The sequence below is a fragment of the Candoia aspera genome, chromosome 3 (genome assembly GCF_035149785.1).
Source record: "Candoia aspera isolate rCanAsp1 chromosome 3, rCanAsp1.hap2, whole genome shotgun sequence".
Taxonomy (NCBI): domain Eukaryota; kingdom Metazoa; phylum Chordata; class Lepidosauria; order Squamata; family Boidae; genus Candoia; species Candoia aspera.
In genome coordinates, this window is record NC_086155.1 from 29,864,444 (window position 1) to 29,889,170 (window position 24,727).

Consider the following 24,727-nt stretch of genomic DNA (forward strand, 5'->3'; position numbering starts at 1 on the left):
GGAAGAATTAAGGCACGTCCCAGAGGATGGTATGGGACACGCATGGAGGGCAGATGTCCGCAGATAATGGGTAGCACACACACCTATAAAAAGCATTGCCAGGAGTTCATCTAGAAGTGATCCCAGAAAGGACATTATTTGTTAAATCAAATAAATCAAAGAGAATGATTAATTATAATAAATTACTATTAATTAAATGTATTATAATTATTCTCTTTGAACAAATCCCAAAACAGCTTTCAGTATGGTGTTACTCAATTGCAGCAAAACTGGAAAAGCTGGTCAATGGCAGCAAAAGCATCATCTTAAAAATTAACATACTTACTACACTATAAGCTTTGGTGGATCACATGCATTTGATGATTAGACTGTTATGATTAACTGAAAATGCTGCGGATTTGCTGAGTTAAATCCAAAATGACCTTCCGAGTCATGCTTGGAAGAACCCAAAAGCCTTCATCTTGTTTCTGCACTGATAGGTAAATATCTATCCATGTAGTCCGCCCCCCGCCCCCGGGCTTCCAGGAAATGTCATGTAGCATGGGCAGAATATTCTAGTCACAGAATACTGAGGAATAATTCTTTGTATTTGCAATTAGAAGACAAAGTGGAACCCCAGGCTCAGGCTTCTGGATGAGAAGGAATTGCAGAGAAGCTTCTCACATGTACTTTGTGTGTTTATAGCCCCTAGCTACTGGGAATGCTACTCAGAACAATCTGAGGTAGGTTAGGCTAACTATGCCAAGAACACTTTATAGCTTAGAAATTAAACATTAATCTTTAGCAAAGAAGATTCCTATAAACATCTACCAACACCATCTACCATTGTAACAACTTGAAACGTGTAGGCCTTTCAACTGCCTTATATAATTAGTTTTCTGCTTGCTTATAAAAGCTAAGATTCCTTCTGCCTTTTCAATAGTCAATCCAACAGCACATATATCTCTGCAGCAGCTCCCGCCCTTTGGAACACTCTTCCCACGGAAGTGAGGCTAGCCTCCTCTCTTTTGGACTTCAGGAAACGATTGAAGACCTGGCTTTGTCACCATGCCTGGATTGGGGAGAGGAAGAGGCACTCTTGGGGTTGGTTGGCTCCCTAGTCCTGCTGAGGTCGATCTTGCTCCCCTCTGGGTGGTATTAGATCTCCCATTACTTGGATCTCATTACATTTTATATTTATGTATTGATATAGATATTTGTAGATTAATATTATTTTATTAATTTTAAACTGTTATATTGTGAACCGCCCAGAGTCCCCCATATGAGGGAGATGAAAGGTGATAAAAATATGATTAATAAAAAATATATTCCAGGAAGATAATCAGGCTTCTTGGAAAAAGCAGTTGTTGATTTGGCAAAGTTATGAGCAGCTCAAGTTATCAAGGCTGTCTTTTCCTAGTAAGCAGGTCAGAACCTAAGCAAGGCTGGTCTGGTGATTATTTCTATGGGAGTTCTCTAGGAAACACCCAGACTGTAGACTAGACTGGACATTTGAAAAACATTGTAAAAGGCATCAGTGACAAATCATTTAAGAACTTTTGCCAAGAAAATTAAGTCCATGAAGTCACCAGGAGTTAAGCTTGACTTGAAGGAGACTTGACTTTCCCTACTGCTAGCAACTGCTGGCAAAATTAGAGGATGAGCTTTGCTAGTCTGTCTGAAATTAGGAAGCTGGCCGGCCTCTTGTTTGAGGAGGGAGCCACCTAGCTATTGCACAGCATCATCACTGATTGCAGGATAAATCTGGAAAGACAAGTACCTGCTTTCAGGCTAAGAGCCACACTGCTTTTTGGTAGATTGCTAAGGCTGCACTTAATTAAATGTAATTTCACTTCCATTTCGATTTAGTTCAAATATCATTAATATGGCTAGTCTTGAATCATGGATTTCAGAGTTTTGCCTTGTGGCATTAAAAATTACAACTTTTAGAGAACATAGGCAGCTCTGGACCTTCAGTTTGCATTAAAATATCAGCTGTGGGTTTATCAAACATGAGTGAAAATGAAACCACCTTAAGTCTAAACCTGCCCCCTTTTATTATTAAATATTGGTTTGGTCTGATTGGATTGTAGGCACAATATTCATGCCTAATCGACAGTCATAAAATATATAGTTGAAGCTATTTTGTATTACAAATGCATGCATCATGCATCTCTTGTGGAAAAAGCTTCCTTTGAACTTCGTATTTTTAACAACAGTAATTAGACTGAATAAGCTTGCTATGGCCATGTTTTAAAAAGTCAAGAGTTTGCAAATTTTAATAGGGGACATATTAAGTAGATTCCTCCTATGATCTCGAGGCTTGAGGCTGCCCTCTGGCACAGACCGGGGAGTGTAGAATAGAAAATAAAGCAAGACGACTGCTCACATATCTTGAATGTAGCTCATATTTTGATTTTTGGCTGGGCTATTCATCTTTGGATGAATAGCCCAGCCAAAATGTCCAACTGTAGTAAACCAAACTTCCTAAATATATAACTTAGAGGGGTTTCCCTCCCTGCCCCCAATCTGGGGACTAACAGATTAGAGTTCCCTTTCCTACTAGAATGCACTATTATAGTTTCATGGCACTTATATTTTGTGTTTGTGTTTGCATGTACATCTTGCACAGAGAGGATTTCTTCACTTTATAGTAGACGACTTAATGACCAACAAATTGTCTTCCATATCCACTGACAACAGGAAGCAATAATGGAAGGGTGTGATTGAAAGGCTGCACCAAGTACTATAAATAGATTGCTTTTCAGAGGAATACTGCAATAGCATTAAATTCAAGGAGAAAAATACTTCCAAAAGCATGAGAAATCTTTATTGAAATCAACACACAGAGGTTTCCTTGATTATTTTAATTTGTTTCAAAAGAAACAAGTGCAAAATAAAATGAAAACAAAAGGGAAGACTGACTTATAGTTATTACAAGTACTTTGGACAAAGTTATTTAGTTATATACCTGCTACAGAAACCTATCCATCTTTGACTCTTTAATCTTTTTGATTTAATGTTTTGTCTTCTCCATGGAATAACACTTGAGTCATTTGAATAGACTCCTTGAATCTTTAATATTTTAAGAAAGGAATATTTCTCTCAGACATTATCATGGAAAAAAATTAATTACCATCAGCTTTTGAAAGATATTAAATAAAAATAAACACTTAAGTAGAAGGAATGTAGGCCAGTTGGGGAAGTTTTCATTCTGTTGGATTCTGAATGACAATCAGGAAATAGTCCTTATCTGCAAAAATATAAAGCAGTTATTTTTCAATTTTTGGTTGTTAACGTTAACTCATAAATATCTCTTCTGTGTCATGGCATGGAACATTATATCACATGCTTTATAGGCAGAAAATATTAGCTGCCTTCCTGGCATTATCAGTTAAAATGAAACTTGGTTAGTGGCACATGCAGAAAAGGCCTTCTTCATAAGGTTTTGCAAATATACTAGTTGGAAAAAAATATTGGACAAAACAGTTTGTATATACATAGATATTCCTCATGCTGTTTCCTTTTTGGAAGCACAGATATACCAAGTGCAGAAAGGGAGCAAGATATAGTAAGCCAAAGAAATAAAGACACAAGAAAAGACTGAACAGAAAGAAACATGTAAAGTCAATAAATTGCATAGGACATTCACTCAAATATTACAAACATTAGAATTGTCAAAATAGATCAGGCCAAAAGCCATCTACTGCATCACTGTTTTCTGAAATGAAGCATAGTTAGGCTTGGCCTATATCTGGAAAGATAATTTAGAACCCATTCTTATCTGTATCTTTTGAATAAAAAACTGTGGTACAGAGATAGATTGCCTATTGCTGTTATATTTAGAGACAACTCTATCAGATGCTCAGAAAGAGCTTCATTTCCCTTTTAGTTTTACCTGGTGCAACCATGATCTCATTTTTCTTGGAGCGAATCCGCAGGAACGTGAGATCATTCTGGGGATCAATGTCTCGCACAGTGCCCCTTGCCTTCGTTATTAAATTGTGCATTGAGCCTGCATACTGTACTGTGGAGGAGTTGTCCATGGTGCTTTTGATGGGAATACCTGCAGAGTGCAAAAGGATTCTCTGGATTAATTAGATAAGACATGGTGGGGTGATTTTCATTGGATGAGCATTCCTGAAACAAGAAACAATGGTGTTGCATTTTCCCCATTTCCACACTATCTGCCTGACTGTGGCAACAGTTTTATAGCTCCTTCCAGCCTAATGAGCTCAACATTTTCTCTGAGGATCACAAAGATCTCTTTTAATTGAGGCATGATTCGCTTCCATCATCCTGTGTCATGAAGAGCAGACAGCAAAGGTGGCCACCCAGATGTGTTTTTTTAATTTGTTTGATTAGATTTGGAGGCTGCCCGACTCCCAGATGACTCTGGGCAGCTTACATCCAAGGATGTAAGACATGACACACTGCACTGTTTTTAGTGCTATTTGTTTAACCAGAATCTCTTCATATATTAGTAAGATTTAGATCACTCTGATCACTTTGTAAGTCATAGTACTGCAGAATTACAGATAACTCTAAAGGATTCACAAACTTTCTCTCACCACTATGTACATAGTACACATGCTCTCTCTCTACATACACGCATACAGTATATGCTGGGATTTATTATTTGCATATCTTTGTAAAAATGCATTTCTATTTATTACAATATTTTAGTGGAATTATCATAAACATTAAAATATTTTCATAAAGTTTGAGCAAAGAGATATTTACTAGCTCTATAAATTAAAGTTTTCCCCAAAACATAAAAAAAATCAGGCCTTCTCACAGGCCAGTTTAAATAGGATAATGTGTTAAATTTTTTTAAAAGGACGTGGATTGATGCTGGTATAATAAAGCCTAATGTGTTATGTATGTCAGGACCAGGCCTGCCTCTGGCTCGGAATTAGTTTCACTTTCCAAGCAAGAGGAGGAATTAGAAACTTATGTGCTGGAGTTGGAGAAACGAAGCTCCAGCACGACTCAGCAGAGCGGGAAGAATCCACGATGCTGACTGGCTGGGATCCAGAGGGGGATTTGAATATGCCAATCAGCACACGCCAGAAACGCGCTGAAAAGCACGCGAAGGAAAAGGCCCCCCGATTGGCTGCAGGAGACTCTAGGCATGCCAAGGAACGGGATAAAAGACAGCAGCGCAGACAGCGTGCTGCCGGAGACAACCGCTCCTCAGGACCTGCAGCTCCAGAAGAAGATTCCCTACCGACATCAGAAGCGGTGTCTGCGGCTGAAGAAGCAGCAGTGTCAGACTTGAATTCTGAGGAAGGGATCTTCACGCCTGCTGCACTTGAGGAACCAGCATCGCCTGAGCCCAGCAGCCAGCACCTTGCCTCCAGCTTCGAGAGCTTGCGTTGCTCTCAGCAGCTCAACTGAGCCAAGGGTTTTTCGCGCTGCCGCCTGTCAGCAGTTTACTACAACTGCTCTTCGCAGACCCCTGCGAATTTCAGGGGTTGTTGCTCGCCTTGCTCAGGATCTGAGTCTGTGGCACACACGGTGCTTCCAGCCAAACCCAGCCTAGTTCCAAGTTCCAAGCCTTGCTCCAAGTCTCCTGCCCAGCAAATCCAGCCTAGTCCGGGGTTTCCAGCCAAGTCGAGTCAAATCCCGAGTTCCAAGCCTTCCTTCGAGTCTCTTGCCCAGAGAATCCAGCCCAGTCCAGGGCTCCCAGCCAAGTTTAGCCCAGTGGTAAATTCCAAGTCTCGCTCCAACTCATCTTCAGAGATCCAGTCCAGTCCGGTGGTTCCAGCCGAGTCCAGCCTTGCTCTGAGTTTGAGTCCTGTGCCTGAGATTCCGCGTATTTCAGTTTGCTGATCGTAGCCTTGCATTCAGATCCATTGAGCCAGCCATCCCATGTCGTGTTGTTCCAGGTTTATTCCGGTTTGAGATCTGCTGTCTCTAGTCCTTGTGTTCCAATTGGATCTAGTCTCACTCCCAGAGAATACCTAGTGCTGCCTTGCTACATTGTCTAGCCTTGATTACTCCAGTCTCCTTATTCCAAGGACTTACTGATTGTAAATAGTTCTTAATAAAGAGTTTTATTGAGAACTGGTTTCGTGCATGGTCTGAACAGGACAATGTAATTTAGAAATGTTTATCAGATATCATTCAAGGGGATAAAATTTTAAGAGTGTTCTATTTCTTATATAAGTATAGAGCCCTTTGTATGTATACTTACTTGGGAAAAGAATATCAGTGGACTTAATGGAGTTTCACTATATGCAAATAAACACTGAACTGGGCTATACGTGCAAATAGTTTTTCTTGAATATTGCTAACGGCATCTTCCTATGCATAAATAGTCCATATAATAAGTAAATGTAGAAGGATTTGCTTTGCTTTTCTATGTTAATTCATTAAATCATTAGGGGAATACAAATGAGCCAACAGATAACTTGAAACAGAACCAAATATTTGGAGTGACACTGTAAATGCATGGTGTGTGTACAATAAAATATAGAGGGGTTGACTATTGACTACACATACGTTTCAGAAAACTTTCTGATGACTACTTAATCTAACACAGAAATTCCTGTTTTATAGTTCAGTGTACAAGAGAGTTTACAAACCATGCCCCACCCAGTTTCATCCTATAGCATGAAAAATAATTCCACCAACCTCTGAGGAAAGCCCACAAGCAAAGTAGGAGACTTGGCCAGTCATTTCTCAAGAAATGTTACAGTGATGATGTTGCTCATACTTGACCTTACAGATTTTTTAAGTGCATGGATCATCTGATATATAAAGTGTACTAGGAGAAGGGATGCAACATTTGAATTCTATGCTGAACAATGCCATATAGCATCATGCTTTTATTTTTTGTCCAAAAGAAGCTAATATTTTTATTTTTTGCCTCTCCAGAGCCTTGAGATAGAGGATTCTTGTGGTTAAAAGCTGTACGCCATTAATTGTTCCAGAGATACAATCAATGTCTATTACTTTCCAAGTAAGGCTATACCATGTTTAAGATCACAGCAACATGATCTGGCCTAAAACTTGTATTATAAACACAGAATAAATGAGCTGCAGCACTTGACTATACAATTAGCTGAATATAAGTAACAGAGACTGGAGGCGGTGTGTGTGTCAGAAAATGTTATAGAATCAATGGGATGGTTGTGATGGTCTTTACTTTGGCTGTTGATTTGTATTTATTGTGATATTATTTTATGTTCTTAACTGCTGTTCACCATCCAGAGTCCCAAGGTTGAGATCAATGGCCATAAAAATTGAAATAAACAAACATATACTCCAGTTTCACAAACATGATAGCATTCTAAAACTAGCGGACAATGGTCCTTTTGCAACACATTGGCTAACATGCTCAGCTTAGACTAAATGAGTGCCTGGAGATGTTTTCTCTCTCAGCTTCAACCTTCCAGCCATAAAATAAACCTATCCTTAAAAAAATGAAAAAAAATTATACAGTATGTTATACAAGTTGTATCTGAAAAAGTCAGAAGTAATACCTTAAATCACCTGTGGCTATTACTGTTATAAAAGAACTGGTGTATAGCAAGCATATATGCAGATCTTTCATTTCAGATTCAGTATGCATCTCTTCACTAAAGTTGGATAGACACATCTGCCTCATTAAATTAACAATGAAGGCCAAACAGTACATTGCAATCCATTGTAGACTTATTGCAGAGGGAGAAAGGATGTTTAACTCTCTTCCTAAACTGGAAATGCTTCTGCAAGCTCCATGAGGACAGCATACAGCCATATATAAGTTTATAGCTGGGGCGGGTAGGGATGGAGCACAAGATCATACAATGAAGGAAATCCATTGTTGTATACCCTGTGGTAGGCACCCTATCTTTGTATTTTTTTTGTTCCTTGGAATTGAAGTTACAGTAATTTAGGGAGCTATTTAAGGGATCTACTGGTTTTACTGCCAGTCATCACATTGCACCCTGTAAATCCAAGATTGCAAAATCCTAGTAGAACCTTATAGGCCATAGAATAGAAAGTTTTCAGGGAAAGGGCTATAGAATTAAGAATTAAGAATCGACCTTGCGAATGTTCTACAAAGGGCGTACTTATTACTTATTGGCTATTTTAAACAGATCTTGAAGAACCAGATGTTCCAGATTGCTTGCTTAATAAATATTAATAAATTGCTTAATTAATAAACCTAAATAAATGTTATTTATTAAGCAAATCTATTTGGCTGTCTATCTTAACCAAATAACAATTTATTTGGCTTATATGCTTTTGAACTAACAGATGCCCACCTTATTTTACAGTTTACTGTAGTTGTTATTTTAAGTTGTGCTGCTTTTATAACTTGGATTTGTATACCTCACTGGTTTTAAAATGCTACTTTGTACACTGTATTGAGGCGGCTTTGTTTCAAAAGGCTACAATAAAAGAATTTTAATAAATTAAAATCAGAAAGTTTATCACAAGTTCTAGAAGAAGATACTAATTTAATGCACACTGTTCCATTAATAATCAGAGATAGCACAATCTCAGAATATTGCCAAGGCTTTCGATTCAATGGGACTTGCTTCTTCCTTAATAGCCATGCAATGTCATAATACATATGAGTGCCCAAGTGTTTCCTAACCTAAACAACATTGCTTAAGTGATACCAAAGGACAGATTTCATTCATTTGGCTATAGAAATTGAATAAATAAATAAATTTGTTCACGTCAACTTTACTGGCACGCTACCTTCTGAATTCACAATGATGATTCCTTGGACTCCCTTTTGACTCTGGATTCGCTTCAGTGTTTCCTCTACCTCAGCCTGGGGGAAAAAAATCAACACATTTACTTATTTATTGTTCAAATATTGTTACCGCCCATCTCCCCCCAAAGAGGGACTCTGGACGGAAATACGCAATTTTACATATTTCACATCTTGAAATATGCAATTTTGTTTCTGGATAACATTCTGCACTAAGGCATTTAGACCCAGAAGGCGGCTAAAAGGATTCAGACAGACACTTCTACACACTAAGCAAAAACCACAGCTATTTTGGGCACTGCCATATCACTGTCTGCTTTTCTTAAACCCATAATTTTCCACCCATCTTTGGAAATAAGCCCTTGGAAGTCAGACATTTGTTTCCCATATAGTTTCCAGTAGCTTTTCTTATTTCAAAGCTTCACACTGCATAGTGTATGTATAGTGGTAAAATTCTGCTTGCCCACAATTTCCCTTTCTCTCATATTATAAGGGTTTTTTCACACACAATCTTCTATATGGGGATAGTTTCTATCTGAGAAAGTATTTGCAGGAAGCAACTTTGGAAATGCAGTGCAAATATTTAAATGCTGATTTGAACACACAATTGCAAGTCAGCGTGGGGAGCATCAGGGTTTTAGTGACAATGACATGCTGACACAGATGAAGTCTAGCAAACTTTATTGGGATGAAACTATGCTTAGAAGACAAAGGTTCTTGATGTTCTCTGAGCTTGGTTGTTTTCCTGCAGATGTTTCATTACTAGGCTAGGAAATATCATCAGTGCATGAGATTCCCAAGCATTGATGATGCTAGCCTGGTAATGAAACATCTGCAGAAAAACAACCAGGTTCAGAGAATACCAAGAACCCAGCTTAGGAGACAAAACAGAAGTAGCAAGAGCATTGGGGGAAGTAAAATGTAATGCTTTTAATTCTTTATATTTAGAGAAGTTAAAGCTAAATATAATCAAACACATACACTGAACTTCAAGAAAGCAGACTTAATAAACTCAGAGCAATGATAAGAATGATTCCACAATAAGATAATGGGAAAAGGTAAACGAGAATTTCTTTAAAAAAGAAAAAAGGAAAAAAAGGAAATATTAACAACATGACTGCCAATAATTCCAATGAAGAAAAAATGGAGAACAGCAAAAGAAGCTAATGTGACTACAAAAAATCTAAGGAAGATTTGAAAAGCAAAAGGGATATATACAGTATAGGAAGCAGAAAGAAGGACAGGTCACTAAGGAAAGGCAACCCCAAACTGTAATGAGTAACAGGAAAGTGAAAACTCAGAATGAGCTGAGGTTGGGGATGGATGCTAAGAACATTTAAAAAAAAAAAGCATCTGCAGAATGAAGAATGACATACCAGCTGCTTAGTAAAAATGACCAAAGGGTAATACTGTAGGTAACAAAGAAAAGGCAAAACTATTCCACCCCTATATTGGCTCAGAGGGTATATATTCCACTGGGCACTTGCAAAGAGCTGGTTGAAGAAGCAGGATTGCAGCTCAAGGCTTGGTAGAAACATAGCCAGGGAAACCTACTGATTTTGAAGAAGTCCAGATTTCCAGGGCCAGAAGGATTATATTCTAGATTCGAAGGGAAACTATTGACAGCTTGGCTGAACTCTAACCCTGAGAAATCCTGTCCTGGGCCTAGTACTCATCAACTTTTTTGTTAATGGCCTTGATGAAGAGATGGAGGAAATGCTTGTCAAATTCTAAAGCTAACACTTTAGAAAAATAAAAATTACATTCAAAATTATCTCACGTTAGTGTAGTAAGCTGAAAATAAAGAATAAAATTTAACTAAGACAAAGTTCTTCATTTAAAAAAAGACATCCAGGTACAGGTAAAGGATCAGGATACCTGGCTTGGTAATAGTACATGTGAAGAAAGTCGTGGAATTGTAGTTGATCACAAGCTTGATGAGAGTCAGTATAACGATGTGACTGCTAAAAAGGCACTTGCATTTTTAAGCTAGATCAATAGCAGTTTTTAAAATCACAGAAAGTAATAATTCCATTATATTCTGCGTTGGTCAGAATTGGTCAGAACCCATTTTGAGTTCTGTATCTGGTTTTGGGCAACTTATTTTTAGAAATATTCTGAGATACAGAACAGATACAAGAAGAGGGCAACACTACTGGTCTGTGGACTGGAAACTGAAACTTACCAAAGGAGAGCATGTTTAGCCTCAAGAAAAATATGAATTATAGCATTCTTCAAGTACATGAAGGGCAAAAGACTAGTTGGCCGTTGTTCCAGAGTGCAGGACAGGAAATAATACATTTAATTTAGAGAAAGGCCAGTTCAGAATGAATGTATTAGAAAAACTTCCCAACAACCAAAGGGAGACGTTCGATTGGGGAACCAACTACCTAGCAGGGAGATGCTTTCCACTCTACTGGATGTATTCAGTCAGCGGATGAACAGCCATATCTAGGGGATACTTTAATTTGGACTCCTTCACTGAGCAGGGGATTGCCTAAATTACTCTATTTAGTAGACAATTTTGTTTTGATAAAAACACCTCTATTAAGCAGTCTGCATAACTGTAGGAGCCTCTTAGTCACTTATTAGATATACAAATAAGGGGGAGCCACCACAACTAATCGCAAGGACCAGGCAGATCCTGGGAAAATTAAGTAAATCCATTATAAATGAAGAGAGAGTTCTGTAGACAATCTGAGCATATAGAGAAACATCCAAAGCCTCCTTTCCCCTGTAAAGTGATAATGGCTGGCTCCCTCTGAGGAATACTTCTTTTGCAAATTATGTGCTACAGTACAGTTCAAGAGCTCAAGCAATTGTATTTACTGATAGAAATATAGAAATCACATCACACTTCATTCTAGCTTCAAATTACAATTTCTGTTCTCTCATTAAAAAGAAAAGTACAGTGCAACTATAATATGCAGAATTAGCGAGACAAATTTCTCTAGTTAATAACCAACGGTGGAAAACAAGGTTCAACTGAATGAAATATTATGCTTATTTATTCTGCTACTTTAAAGAAGTCAGAATGGTAAACAAACTCTTTTCCATAACTACACCCATGTTTGGGAACTTCTTGTGGAGGGAGACCAAGTTAGTTCACTTGTGCTTCCACCAATAAGTGAAGAAGTTTGTATTTGGGCAAGCGTTTGACTTCTGAGGCTGTTATATGGGCTGGCCTGCTTGCCTGCCTTCTTCTGAGGTGCTTTAAATGCCAGTGCTACCACATCTGGTGGGATATCCACATAGTCACAAGATGGCAGCATATGGGAAACACCAGCTTTGCCGCCTGCTAGTGGTCATGAGGATTTTTGAAGCCTGCACACAACAGCTTTATTAAACACATTTTAACTGGTTTATTTTCTTACAATTTTTACAATGCTTTTATTGATGCCACCTAAAAACATGAAATAAATTCACGTGAAAAAGCGGGATATACATTTAGCAAATAAGCTCTTTTAAAATAAGGATTCACCCAGCTAAAGACATTGTTTGTTAATGCACTGTAAGATTACTGCTTCTATTCTCTACTTCAGGCTATAGTATAGCGGTGAATCGAGGGCAAAACTCAGTTCATCTTGCACCAGGACACAGAGATGAAGGGAAGAAAATTTGCTAGACTGGGATTCTGCATGCACAGAGGCTTAGATCACTTTGAGCATGTAAAAGGACAACTGAAATTTGTGGCAAAACGACACAGGGAACATATCCTTCTTCTAAAAAGAGTGCTTCAGTTCAACCAGACAAGCAAAACATTTATTACCTGAAGTTGTTTTTTGAATTGTGTCATTACCCTAATTCATGGAATTTTACAGCCTATAGCAGACACTGTTTTCCATTAGAACCTGTGTTTTCCAACAACTATTTTTTTTTCCTTTCCAAAAATAAATGATCAAGGAAAGGAAGCCAGAATAGTGCCACGATGTCTTTCTGATTAGTAGTAGTGTGAGGACTTGTTTCTCTGGAAACACCCATTTCATAGACATTGAGCACAATTTATTCTCACTGAAAGTTCTTTGAGTTTTGATTCTCTCGAATAAATATTTGAAAAGAGCCAGTTTTGCAAACCTTATGGTATCCTCAAGCATGCCAGCGACTCCCTATTTTTTCTGTTTTGGGTTCAGTATTAGAAGTATTGATATATGATAACAAGGGTCAACATTGTACTGGATCTAAGACCACCTGACAGTAGGAGTACTCTTGGAAAACGATATATAGATCAGGTTGCTTTTCAGTAAACTGGTTCTGTAGTCCGGAAAAGTTGCTAGAAAAGGTCACCCAACTGACCAAAGGGTCGGTTTGATGAGCAGGTGACACAAATTAGGTTTATATAAATTACTAAGCTAGTAAATACCATGCTTTATAAACTACATTACAGCCTAGCACTAATGCCTAGACCCTCTGTTAGCAAGCACATTTCTTTGCAATGTTATGACAACTAGACTGCCAGTTTGAAACCCCCCCCCCAAAAGGAAAGATACCAAATGGCTGAGTTCACAGTATATCTTTAACCTAAAATGGGGGTGACAAATTACAGTTGCTGACTTAACAGAGCATGTAAGGCCCAAGCAAACAATCCGTATTATGATTCAGCATAATGGCCTGGTTCACACAACACAACAGCTGGACTTGTCCAACTTGCAAAACCACAAAGCACCCCCAACCACATTTTATATTAGGGCAATCACGTGATTTAGCTATCAAGCAAAGGTGACCACTGAGCATGAAACAGGGTACCAGTTCCTACAGGACAGGTAGACATCTACCTCGCACCTATCCCGGCTGCTCCTTCAGGACACTGTGCATCACGAACTAGCCAGCCACATTTCAATCTCCTCGTGCGCTGCGCAAAACCAGCCCTAGTGCTTAATTTACAGCGTAAACCGGAAAACTGGGCTGAGAAAACCATTGTTAACTTAACCATAGTTAAACGTGTTGTGCAGGCAAGCCAGAAGTGAAGAGGCCAGCTAAAAGGCGTCCTATTTCAAAAGACGTGGAAGAGACCACACCCTGTTTTAAAAAAAGATGCAGTGACAAGACGCGCCTCGCCGCATCCCTAGAAGCCAAAGGCTCGGCGAGGCACAAAGTGTCAGCTGCGCCCTACCCGGAGGGGCCCTCCTTCAGCCTTCCTTAGTCACCCCACCGCACTCCGGAAGGCTCCGCTTCCCGACTCCTCCCGGGTCTCAAACCGACAACCACCCCGTCACTCCGTCCCCTCTCAGAATTTTAAAAGGAAAAGCAAAGGCGGCGCGCTCCTCCTCACCATGTTGTAGGAAAGAAAGCAACTCAACGCTGTTCCTTAAGCCAAGTACCGCCAGCTGATTCCGCAGCCGCGTTCCTCCAACACTGCGCGCCTGCGCGCCATTCTCAGACTCTTTTCGGGGCGAGACCTAATTCAACCAATCGTCGCAGGCAGAAGGCGGGCTCTCAAGGGTAGGGATCAAGAATAATTTCCTAGCCCACGCCTTGTATCGAAAGGTTCAAACGAGGCGGGGGGGGGGGTTAGGACCGTCGTTTGAAACGGTCGGCACAAAGACAGAACTGAGGGTTAGCGAGGAACGCTGGATGTTAAATAGGAAAAGGCTGCTATAAAAGGAGGAGAAAGCAGAACGATAAACGCAGAATATGTAGATGTAGCAATGGTGTTTGGTATAGCTAGCAGAGCCAAGAAGACGCAGGTTCAAAGTCTCGGGCTGAAGCTGAATGGCTTTGGGGCAGCTGCTTTCTCTTAGTAACGTTGAGAAAATAAAATGGGGACACCTCTCTGTCAGTCAAGGGAAAGATATACTTTCTTAAGGTATTGTATAGATTTTATATTTCTATAAATTGCATAAAAGACAAATTAGAAACAAAGGGAAAAAACCATATAAAAAACAAATTAACAGTAAGCTCAACAAGCAATGAAAGAACATCTTAAAATCGCTGCTTCAAGCTGTTGAAACATGCTTAAAATGGTGACGTATGGAGGCTTCACAGATTTTCCCAGATTCCTTAACACTTGTGTTATTGCAGAGAAGACTGTCACTCACAGAAGTGGTGTGGTTTCAAGAGGGACATAACAGCATTTGAGACTAGTCTTAAAACCCACGTGGTGAAGCTGCTTAACATGGTCAGCAGTGATTATCTAAAGAGAATGAGATTTATTATATACATGATCAGGAATACAATTTCCTGGTTTTGGAGGTTTTGCTTATGCTGCTGTTTTTAAGTATTCCCAGTCTTGAAATGGTGGGAAACATTGCTTATCCCTTTTCTAATGAAACACATTTGGCAATGCACTATAAATATGTTGTCAGATTTGAATGTTTTGTTTCTCTTTCCTCCTACCCTTTAGCAATGTTTTTCAACCTTGGCAACTTGTAAGATGTGTGGACTTCAACTCCCAGAATTCCCTAGCCGGCAAAATTGCCATGATTGAAAAACACTGTGAAAAGTTCAGTAGACATGCATTACTGATGGTTGTCCTATGAAAGTGTCCTTCTGCCCGCTATGGAGCCAAGCAGAGACAAATGCTCCCATTTTCATGGCAGATGCTTTATAATGATTGGAGTCCCAGTGAGTTTTCCAAAAACTCTTCAAAGTCCAAATCTTCATACTATGACAGCAACAGAAGAACAGCCATGTTGGATCAAAGCAGAGTTCTGTGAACTTCAGTATTCTGTTCCTCCAGTGATCAACTAGTGCCTATGAGAAGCACGTAAGTAGCATCAAAGCACCACCTGCTTCTGCTCCCCAGCAGCTGGGATTCAAGTTAACACTGGAGGTAATATGTAGACATGATGGCTGGTAGATGCTAATCATCTTTCTTCCACAAGTTTGTTCAATCATCTTTTAAACATGTAGAAACTAGCAGCCATCATGTCCAGTAGCCCCTTAGTTCAACTATGGACTCTGTGAAGTACTTCTCTTTATCTGTCCAGAACTTCCCATCTATAGAATTATAGAGTTCGAAGAGATCTTAGAAGGGATCTAGACCATGATGGAGTTTTTAAAGGTTAATAAAAGAACTCCAAGCACTAACAACAATCTTGCAAAGTAGAAGCATGAACCAAAGAGAAACTTGCACATTAAGCTTAATTACGTTCAGAAAAGAATTCAGTCTTCACACAGTAGTTAGATGAAGAGAAAAAAAAAAGGTGGCTTACATTTATTCAGTAGATCTGGATACAAGTAGATTCATAGTAGAAAGCACTTATTCATCACTGGTTCTTTGTAGACACATTTCTATTGTGGAATAGAAGTGTCTGTGTGCAAGCGAGATAAAAGGAGAGCTGTATTCTGCAGCACCTCCTGCTTGCAGGTGTGCCCAAGAGGTAAAAATGGAGATTGTTAATCCCCAAACCCAAGGAGGAGGAGGAAGTGGAAATCAGGTGACCCATGTGACATCCCACAAGCACAATAGAGATGTGTTTACTAGAAAGAGTCCCTTATGCTTCTGAGACAATGCTGAGTTGACCCCTGATAATTCCAACAGACCAAGCCCCTGCTAAATGCAGAATCCACTAGAGCATCTGACACAGGACCATCCAGCTTCTGTTTGAGGATCTCTGGTGAAGGAAACTCTCTACTTCATATCTCCCTTCACTCATCTTTTAGGTAGACTAAACATGCACAGATCCTTTAACCACTTCTCTTAGGGCTTGATTTCCAGATCCATCACCATATCTGTAGCCCTCCTCTGAATGTCACTTTTTGAACAGTGGTGCCCAGAACTACTTGGACACAGTATTCCAAATAGAGTGACCAGGGCAAAATGGAGTTGAACAACTACTTTCTGTGATCTGGACTCTATGCTCCTGCTAATGCACCCCAAGAGGGCATTTGCCTTTTTAGAGCTCCATCACACCACTGGCTCATGTTTAATTTGTGGCAAGCAGACAACCAGTTCCCTTTCACCTGTACTATTGCCAAGCTGTCTCCCCATTTTATACTTGTGCCTTACATTTTTCCTACCCAAACGCAGAACTTCATGTTTCTCCCAGTTAAATTCCATCCTATTCATTTCAGCACGCTGCTGAAGCTTGTTTAGTCATTTTGAATACTCTCTCTCCTAAGAAATAGCCACTCCTCCCAGCTTTCTGTCATCTGCAAATTTTGTAAATGTCCCCTCAGCTCCGTCATCAAAATTACCAAAAGAAATGTTGAGGAGCGCAGGACCTCAGATAACCCTGTGGCACTCCATTTGATATTTCCCTCCAAGCTGAAGTTAATTAGCACTTTTGGGGTGAGGTTGTTGGTGAGCATCTGTGACTCCATGTAACAATGGTGTCATCTGGCCTGTATTTTATGATTTTATGAAGAGGACTATCATGAAGCAGTCTGTAAAAGGCTTTTGCTGAGGTCCAGGTATACTGTATCTATGGCATTCCATCATCAACATGAAGTGACAGGTAGAAGTCACCCAGAGTTTGGAGGGTAAATTTCATCACAGTATCATGATTTCTGCCTGTCAGTATATTCTAAAGAAGCCATGAAAGTTATGTGGCTTAAAAAACTGATGCTTCATTTAGAAAAGATCATTAGTTAAGAGATTTATTTTTCCAGTTGTGATTACTCTTATCATTAATACAGAAAGGGAAAAAGGGAAAAAAAAGCTAAAAAATATTTTAAAAAATTAGTATGTCATCAGCCTAGTTTTTAAACATAGCATTAAACCATTGTCCACATGTAGTGACATTGATCAGTCTTTCCATTACACTGCTAAGAGCCAATTCAGGAACAAAATATGAACACATTTCAATCCAAGTTTGCAGACTTGGGGTCACACTGTCTTTTCAACATTAGGTAAGTTTGCTGCCTTGAGTTATTTATAAAAAATAATAAAGGCAGTATAGAAAATAAATTTTTAAAAAATCAAAGAGTAATTTTTTTCCTGCACCCCAAATTAGGTAAATCCATAGTTCTTCATCAAAAGCCAGTGTGGTGTAGTGGCTAAGGCACTAGGCTGAAAACCAGGAGACTGTGAGTTCTAGTCCTGCCATAGGCAGGAAGGCAGCTGAATAACCTTGGGCCAGTCATCCTTTCTCAGCCCTAGGAAGGAGGCAAAGGCAAACCACTTCTGAAATCTTGCCAAGAAAACTGCAGGGACTAGTCCAGGCAGTTGCCAGGAGGCAATACTGACTCAAAGGAATCAACACACACACACACACAAATAAATCTTCATATAGTGATAAATTCCAGTGTTTGGTATATGGTTAAAACTGTATTGATTTTTATAACTCCATATTAACTGTATGGATATTTTTCCTGGAATTTTCAAGCTGAGTAATTCTCAATCCATATGAATCAAATACCAGTTTTCAGCTCTGCTATTTTGCTTAAAGCATCATATATCTGTTTTAAATCCTGAAAGTTATATTATGTACTAAAGACTTTATCTTTAAATAAATTTAATCATTCTAAATGTTTGTAAATCAAGGGAAACCATGTTTAAAGTTACTAGAAGCTCAGGTTGACTATTTCTGGGGGCTTGGGAGGAAAGTGTTTTCTCTGCCTTGATTTCAGACTCAAGCAATAAAGCAGTTAATGCATAAGATTACCATTTAACATGGGAGAGGGCAAAACTCTTTCTTCTCCAGGAATGATGTAACTGATTTGTTAACTGAACATCCAGCCATTTTCTGGATCTAGTTGTGCTCTTGTGGTCAGGGACTTTTTTCAGTTTAAGTTGGCAAATCAGTTAACAGACCTTCCTGGAGAAGGCATATCTAACCTATGATTCATTTACATTATTGCTGTGTAGTTCAGGGGCCACCCTTGAAGAGTGCTTGGAAATTACAGCTAGTGTGAAATACTGTGCTCTGATGCATGCTTTGACAACTATGTTAGGGCAATCTTGTACACTGTCAGGGTGAAGCAATCCAGAAGCAATGGTTAATGGCATCTGGATGTCACCCCTAACATGGGTTAAGTAGTATGAGGGAAGTAGATCTTAGACACGTGTATAGATTAACGCTTGTAGCTTTGAGCACTGGGGGAACAAAGGAGGGGGAATGCATTCCACCCTCTGCCGTTAGAAATTGTTTAGCGAAAAGGCTTTATCTCAAGGTTGTGCCTGATACTGTGTAGCACGAAGAGATTCCTGAAAACCAAAGTAAAATATACCAGGCAGTTAATTACAGAACAAAGGAGGGGGGAAGTAGGAGAGTGACTGGAATGTTTTTAAAGAAAGCTTTGGGCGCCAAAGGTATTCGTGGCAATATGTGAGGATCTTGGTCCTACAGTCCCAACAGCATCAACTCTCAATACATGCCATAAGGATATATGAATAGTTTTATTATTAGGATGTGATTCCAAGCTCTTTCATTGCCACGAATAACTTTTGGCGCCCAAAGCTTTCTTTAAAAACATTCCAGTCACTCTCCTACTTCCCCCCTCCTTTGTTCGGTAATTAACTGCCTGGTATATTTTACTTTGGTTTTCAGGCATCTCTTCATTCTACACAGTATCAGGCACAACCTTGAGATAAAGCCTTTTCTCTACACAATTTCTAACGGCAGAGGGTGGAATGCATTCCCCCTCCTTTGTTCCCCCAGTGCTCAAAGCTACAAGCGTTAATCTATACACGTGTCTAAGATCTACTTCCCTCATACTACTTAACCCATGTTAGGGGTGACAACCAGATGCCATTAACCATTGCTTCTGGATTGCTTCACCCTGACATACACTGGTTGGAAGTTTCTTTCCAAATACAAATCAATGTGCCAATTCTTACCAAAAAGACCTGAACAGTTTTGGGCTAGAAAGACTACCTTTTTTTCTCTGAAGCTACCTATAAAGATTTGCTTTAAAGGCTGTCTTTCTATTTCTCTTAAACTTGTGAGAAGCTAGCAAACTGATTATACAAAGAGGTTAATATTAGCTCCTCTTTGAAATACGTTCTTCTGTTTGGCTTCCAAACTACATTTAATGCATTGTCCATCTGTGTTTAAAACTGAAGTCAGAAGAAAATATTTTACTATTTATTATTTTCACTTTTTAAAGTGAGTTTGGAAGCCTTTTCTGATCAAAAGGTGACTCAGAGACACTGCTAAAAGCACCGATTCATCTTGGCCTGTTCTATCGTTCCCATATAAAATTTGTCCACTGTTCCTGCTTGCCATCTTTGCTAAGTTATATTTTATATCTGGAGAACTGTGCTGTACAATTACCATGCTTTGGAATGACTATCCAGGCCTCACACATTGGCTGGGTTTGTGCAACATGCCTTCTGGTTACTTAACTAACCCATTTTTGGGTTCATACAATACACTGACTTGATTTATACAATGCTTCAGCCAGAGAAAAAGCATTGTTAAATTTAACAAAAATTAGTGCTGGCTGGGGAATTCTGGGAGTTGAAGTCCATACATCTTAAAGTTGCCAAGTTTGAAAAACACTGCTTTAGTAAATGTACATACTTTCAGTTGGGTTTTAATGAGGGTGCCTATTCTGCTATTTAAAGCTTTTTGGAGAGGTCACACCAGGCAAGGAATGAGACTATCAGCTTTTCAATACTTTTATACAAGTTTGATTCTGTGAGAGATTTTTATTGTTACAATTACCTGAGAATCTGAATTTATACTTTGAGGACAATTTAACAATGGGCTTGCAGTACAGCATTTTGCAATCCAGTACTTCTGATTTCACCTGTGATTCTGGGAAAGAAATGTGCAAGTTTCTCACAATAAGAGCTGAAGATACCAAATGCATTCAATCTAATGCAGCTTCAGTTTGAATTCTGTTGGGAGTATTTGTGAATGTGATCTGATGAACATCACAATGAAAATAATTGATAATTAAATCTCACCCAGTAAAAATCAGAAATATACACTTCATGTATCTTGTCATGAGCTTTCCAGAAATATAAAGCCTAGAAAATATTCAGATTAAATTAATTTTAACAACTAATGTCTCTGGGCATATTGCTATGTTCTGATATTCATGTGAAAGAACTGTTTGCTGCTGTCCACATCCTTCTGAATTAGTTTATAGTACACAAATCCTACGCTTTGCAGAAAAATTCCACCATTCCACCCAGCAACAGTATGATGCTTCCACAAGCCTTCCGGTTCCCACAATGAAGAGAGATGCAAACTGCTCAAATGACTTTTATTATTGCAACAAAATAAGGCATAAGAACAGAATTTAGAAATTACAATGCAAAGGGACCTTAAAAGTGACTTTTCATTCTGATTTTAGAAATATTGCTAGCACAATGCTTACAATAAGTGTTTTAACAAATACCTCATGGTCAAGACTCCATTTGTTAAATATTTTCAGTTTGACTGCTTAAAATACTTCCTTGTGCTTGGGATATCTAGCCCCCACTTCCCCTGTAATACAGCAGTAAAGACAGACAAAAAAAAAGCTATTTAAATTAAAAGATATTGAATAAGCTAGACTTCCCCAGACTGCAAAAATATATACAGGCATTTACTTTTTCTTGAACTAAACATCTGAGCCATAAAAATATTAAACAGCCATGCCCTATAGAACTAGGGCTTTAGCTATTTGAATTAGAGCTATCCTTTATTTTAAAAATATAGGGCAGAAAGCCTTTTGTATATTTATACATTAACAATATTCCTAGATCACTAGATGAATAATGAAACATTGTGTAGAGCATCAACTATATTCCATACTTATTTGTTACAATTTCATCTCTGTATTGTAAATGTTCAATAATTAAATCTTATTAAAACAAACAAAGAATTCTAAGGCTTTTTCTCCTCCAATATCTAGATTTTTAATATATACTTCAGGTATTCTGGTAAGTGTCATAGATAGATATAACTCCAGAATATGACTTTCACATGTCATATGACTTTCTCCATCCAAGAAGAAGTAGGTCATTTGTGTAAGAAAAAATTCGGTGTATATTCCTTTGAATGTACATTGAAGGGGAGGAAAACGAAATTGTTTTCATAATTCTTAGAAACAAAAATTGAAGAAAAAGTGGCTATTTATATTGTTTTAATGGAGAGTTTGAAAAAAACAAGTCAGTTATAAAAATGGTTAAGCCTATAAGCATTCAATAGCCCTGAATTAATTCTTTCTTAGAGTCTGGATAGGTAGATATGTAATACTTGTCTTACTGGCCAATTCATTTGATCTTTGACTTTGCTAGCTTGTTCTCAAAGGATTCTGCTCTTCTCACACAGTAGGACAATACAAGTATATAATTATCAACATGCATTACTGATTTTTGAAAATGTCACCACCTCTTCTACTGAGTTCCAGAGCAGCATGCATATCACAGAATTTTAGCAACCTGGAGGAGAAGATGCAAGGTAGCAAAGCTGGGCAAAAGAACCAAGTCCTTTTGTTAAAAAACCGGGAGTGTAGTTTAACTACTATTATCAGCTTCTATGGACATTACAAAAATGATAATTGAAGTTCAAATTAGATTTAAAACCAAGTACTGCCTAAGTTGTTAATAAGAGCTGCTCAACAGTCCAAAATCATAACAATGCACAATTTCCATCCTCTAAAAAGAGTTAATGAATTATTTAATATGGTATCTGGAAATACGCAGGAATGTAACTTTTATGCCTCAGTTCTTTACAGCAGAATCCTATGTTTGTTTATTCAGAAGTAAGTCTCTCTGTGTTCAATGAGGTTTACTCACAAATACACATGCACAGGACTGCCTGTCCAGATATATTCATGAGGCAGTTTTGTAGCAATGGTTAGATCACTACTGGGAAATAGTAAGCCATATATCCTCATCTAGAGGAGGAGAAGAGTTGACAGTTAATGGCCATTTGTATAGTTTTAAACTCAACCTACAAATAGGACTGAAAATCCAGTTGTTTCCACCTGAAAGAATTATCTTTCAAATTTACTATTAAAGTACCATCATCAAAACTAAACTTAGTATGCACTAGTTGAAAATGGGTAAAAAATCCTGCAAATTTGAAGAGGCACCTTCAGATGGAGGAATAACCTGAGGAATGTGGTCATAGTGGCAAAAATAAATCAAAGTGCTACACTATGGATGCACGCATTAAGCTCTAATATCTCTCTACTCTGTCTGAACAGAGATGACTTTGGGATAAGCTTTGGGACAGTGGAAACAGTCACGCCTCATTGGGTAAGGAATACATAATGCAAGCAATGGAAATGCTTTTAGCACCCCCAGAGTCTGAATGTAAGCAAGTGCTCTTAGAAAAAGACTGCTGCAATGCTGCAGCTACCAGTGGACTTCCCAGTTCCTCAGCAGCAAGACTTTGCTACTAAAACAGGAAGAGAAAGGAGTCGTTTTAGAAAAAGAAAAAGAAAAAGGAAAGGACACATTCCAGTTAATGAACATGATACAATACACAGCTCCAGAATAAGCCTCTGGTCAAGGAAGATTTCATGTATAGTTTACCATTTTAGATTCCTGAAAAGGACTCAGAAGAAATTTAAAAAATAGGAATAAAATGACAGAGCAACATCCATTTACTTACATACTAACATTTGTTTAAATAAATCAAGATCAAGTCCTGTTCATAGTAAGAAGTGCAACTAGTAGAGGCAGTGAAGAACTCACACCCTATATGAATTTATGTTCTTCTGGTGCAAATCCCATAAAAAGTTACTCTTGTCCAAATCCTTCAGTTTCTTCAATTGCAAACAATAACTTTTCCTTCAGCTGTTCATAACTCTTGTACGGTGGCAAATCCAAGCGATTGAAACTGAAAATAAGCAGCAAACTTAGTTAACACTGAATCTTTGAACAAAAATGATGCAGAAAAAAAAAAAAAAGCATCTAGCTCAACAAGGTATTTTTCTCTGGCTTTTTGATGCCTTGATGTTGAATCACAGCAACTTGCTCAGAAGAGTACTATGTACATTCAGATGTCTACCTTGTGCATTAAGCCACTTCAGTCTATTTCCTGAGCTTAACTATGTACCATATAAACTACCTATATATTATATAATCGACTCTTTTACATAAGCCAGCATGATTTTCCCTCTCCCTCCTCCAAAACCTAGGTATATATCATTTAAATAACATTTCATTCTGGAGGGAGAAAGCAAGAATATTTCAATTTAAAATGAAAAAAGTCCTGTTAAGGGTTGCAATATCAATATTACAAAGCACATAATGTTCTGAATAATAATTTAACTAAGAACTTTTAAGCAAAGCCTTAAAACATATTTTTATACTTTATCTTTTCCTCTATACTAGCCATGTTTTAATTGCTGCTAGATTTTCACTGCTGACACCCTCATATTTGTTTTAGTTTTTTATTGCTGAAATGTATTTCAAATTATTTATTATGATTCTGTTATCTTTTTCTATGCTTTTATTACTATCTAATGTTATTTCATATATAATCATTTTATCTGTAATAATTACTAATTTATTGGCTTTTAACTGTTACAGGCTGGTCATGTAAACTGGGAGCATGTGGTATACAAATGTGCTCCATAAATAGACTTTAAAGTCTACAATATTTTCAGAACTATATTATATGAAGGAACTTCGTCTTCTTTAGGAAATATAGGTCCTATATTTATTTTAAGAGTAAAATAAATTACTCTTCCTGCTCAACAATGTAATATAAAACAATACTGCATATTTGTGATTTTCATGAAACCAAGATATGCTGAGTAAGACTAATTTATTTTCTTTCAGTCGGTTTTAATCAACTTAATATGGCAAGGTTAATATATTATTAACACTGCCAACATAGGATCTGCTTCTAAGTAGACAAGGAGGAAATAGGAACAGTTTTATTCTCATCATCCAACAACTTTTAAATGAAAACGTTTACTCTGATGGCCAGTTCACATTATAAGAATCAAGTTGAGTTTGCCATCAAGCGTACACTTAGTGGGAAGCTGCAGTTCATTCTATGCCCTTGATCAATGTACCAATATATATGATATAAACTCATTTTATCCCAACAACCACCTTATGAAGTTGGGCTGAGGATGAGTGACTAACCCAAGTCACCTAGTAGGTTTACGTACCTAAAGGTGCCTCATCACCGTAGTCCAACACCATAACTATTATGCAACTTTATGTGTGATTTAAAACATTTTAGGTGTTTA

The 24,727-nt window shown here is 38.1% G+C and overlaps 2 protein-coding genes across 2 annotated transcripts in view; both read right to left on the reverse strand.

The window, feature by feature from the left end:
* Positions 1-2,787: 2,787 nt before the first annotated feature.
* Positions 2,788-14,054, reverse strand: DYNLRB1 (dynein light chain roadblock-type 1). Its single transcript, XM_063297214.1, has 4 exons — positions 13,965-14,054; positions 8,680-8,755; positions 3,878-4,045; positions 2,788-3,232 (listed from the first exon to the last, which is right to left on the reverse strand). The coding sequence occupies exons 1-4, from the start codon at positions 13,965-13,967 to the stop codon at positions 3,189-3,191; spliced, it is 291 nt and encodes a 96-aa protein (XP_063153284.1). The 5' UTR covers positions 13,968-14,054; the 3' UTR covers positions 2,788-3,188.
* Positions 14,055-20,774: 6,720 nt separating this feature from the next.
* Positions 20,775-24,727, reverse strand: part of ITCH (itchy E3 ubiquitin protein ligase) — a 50,871-nt gene continuing 46,918 nt past the window's right edge. Inside the window, exon 23 of the mRNA XM_063297216.1 lies at positions 20,775-23,361. Within this exon, the coding sequence (XP_063153286.1) occupies positions 23,262-23,361 (100 nt within the window). The 3' untranslated portion in view covers positions 20,775-23,261. The remainder of the gene's footprint in view (positions 23,362-24,727) is intronic.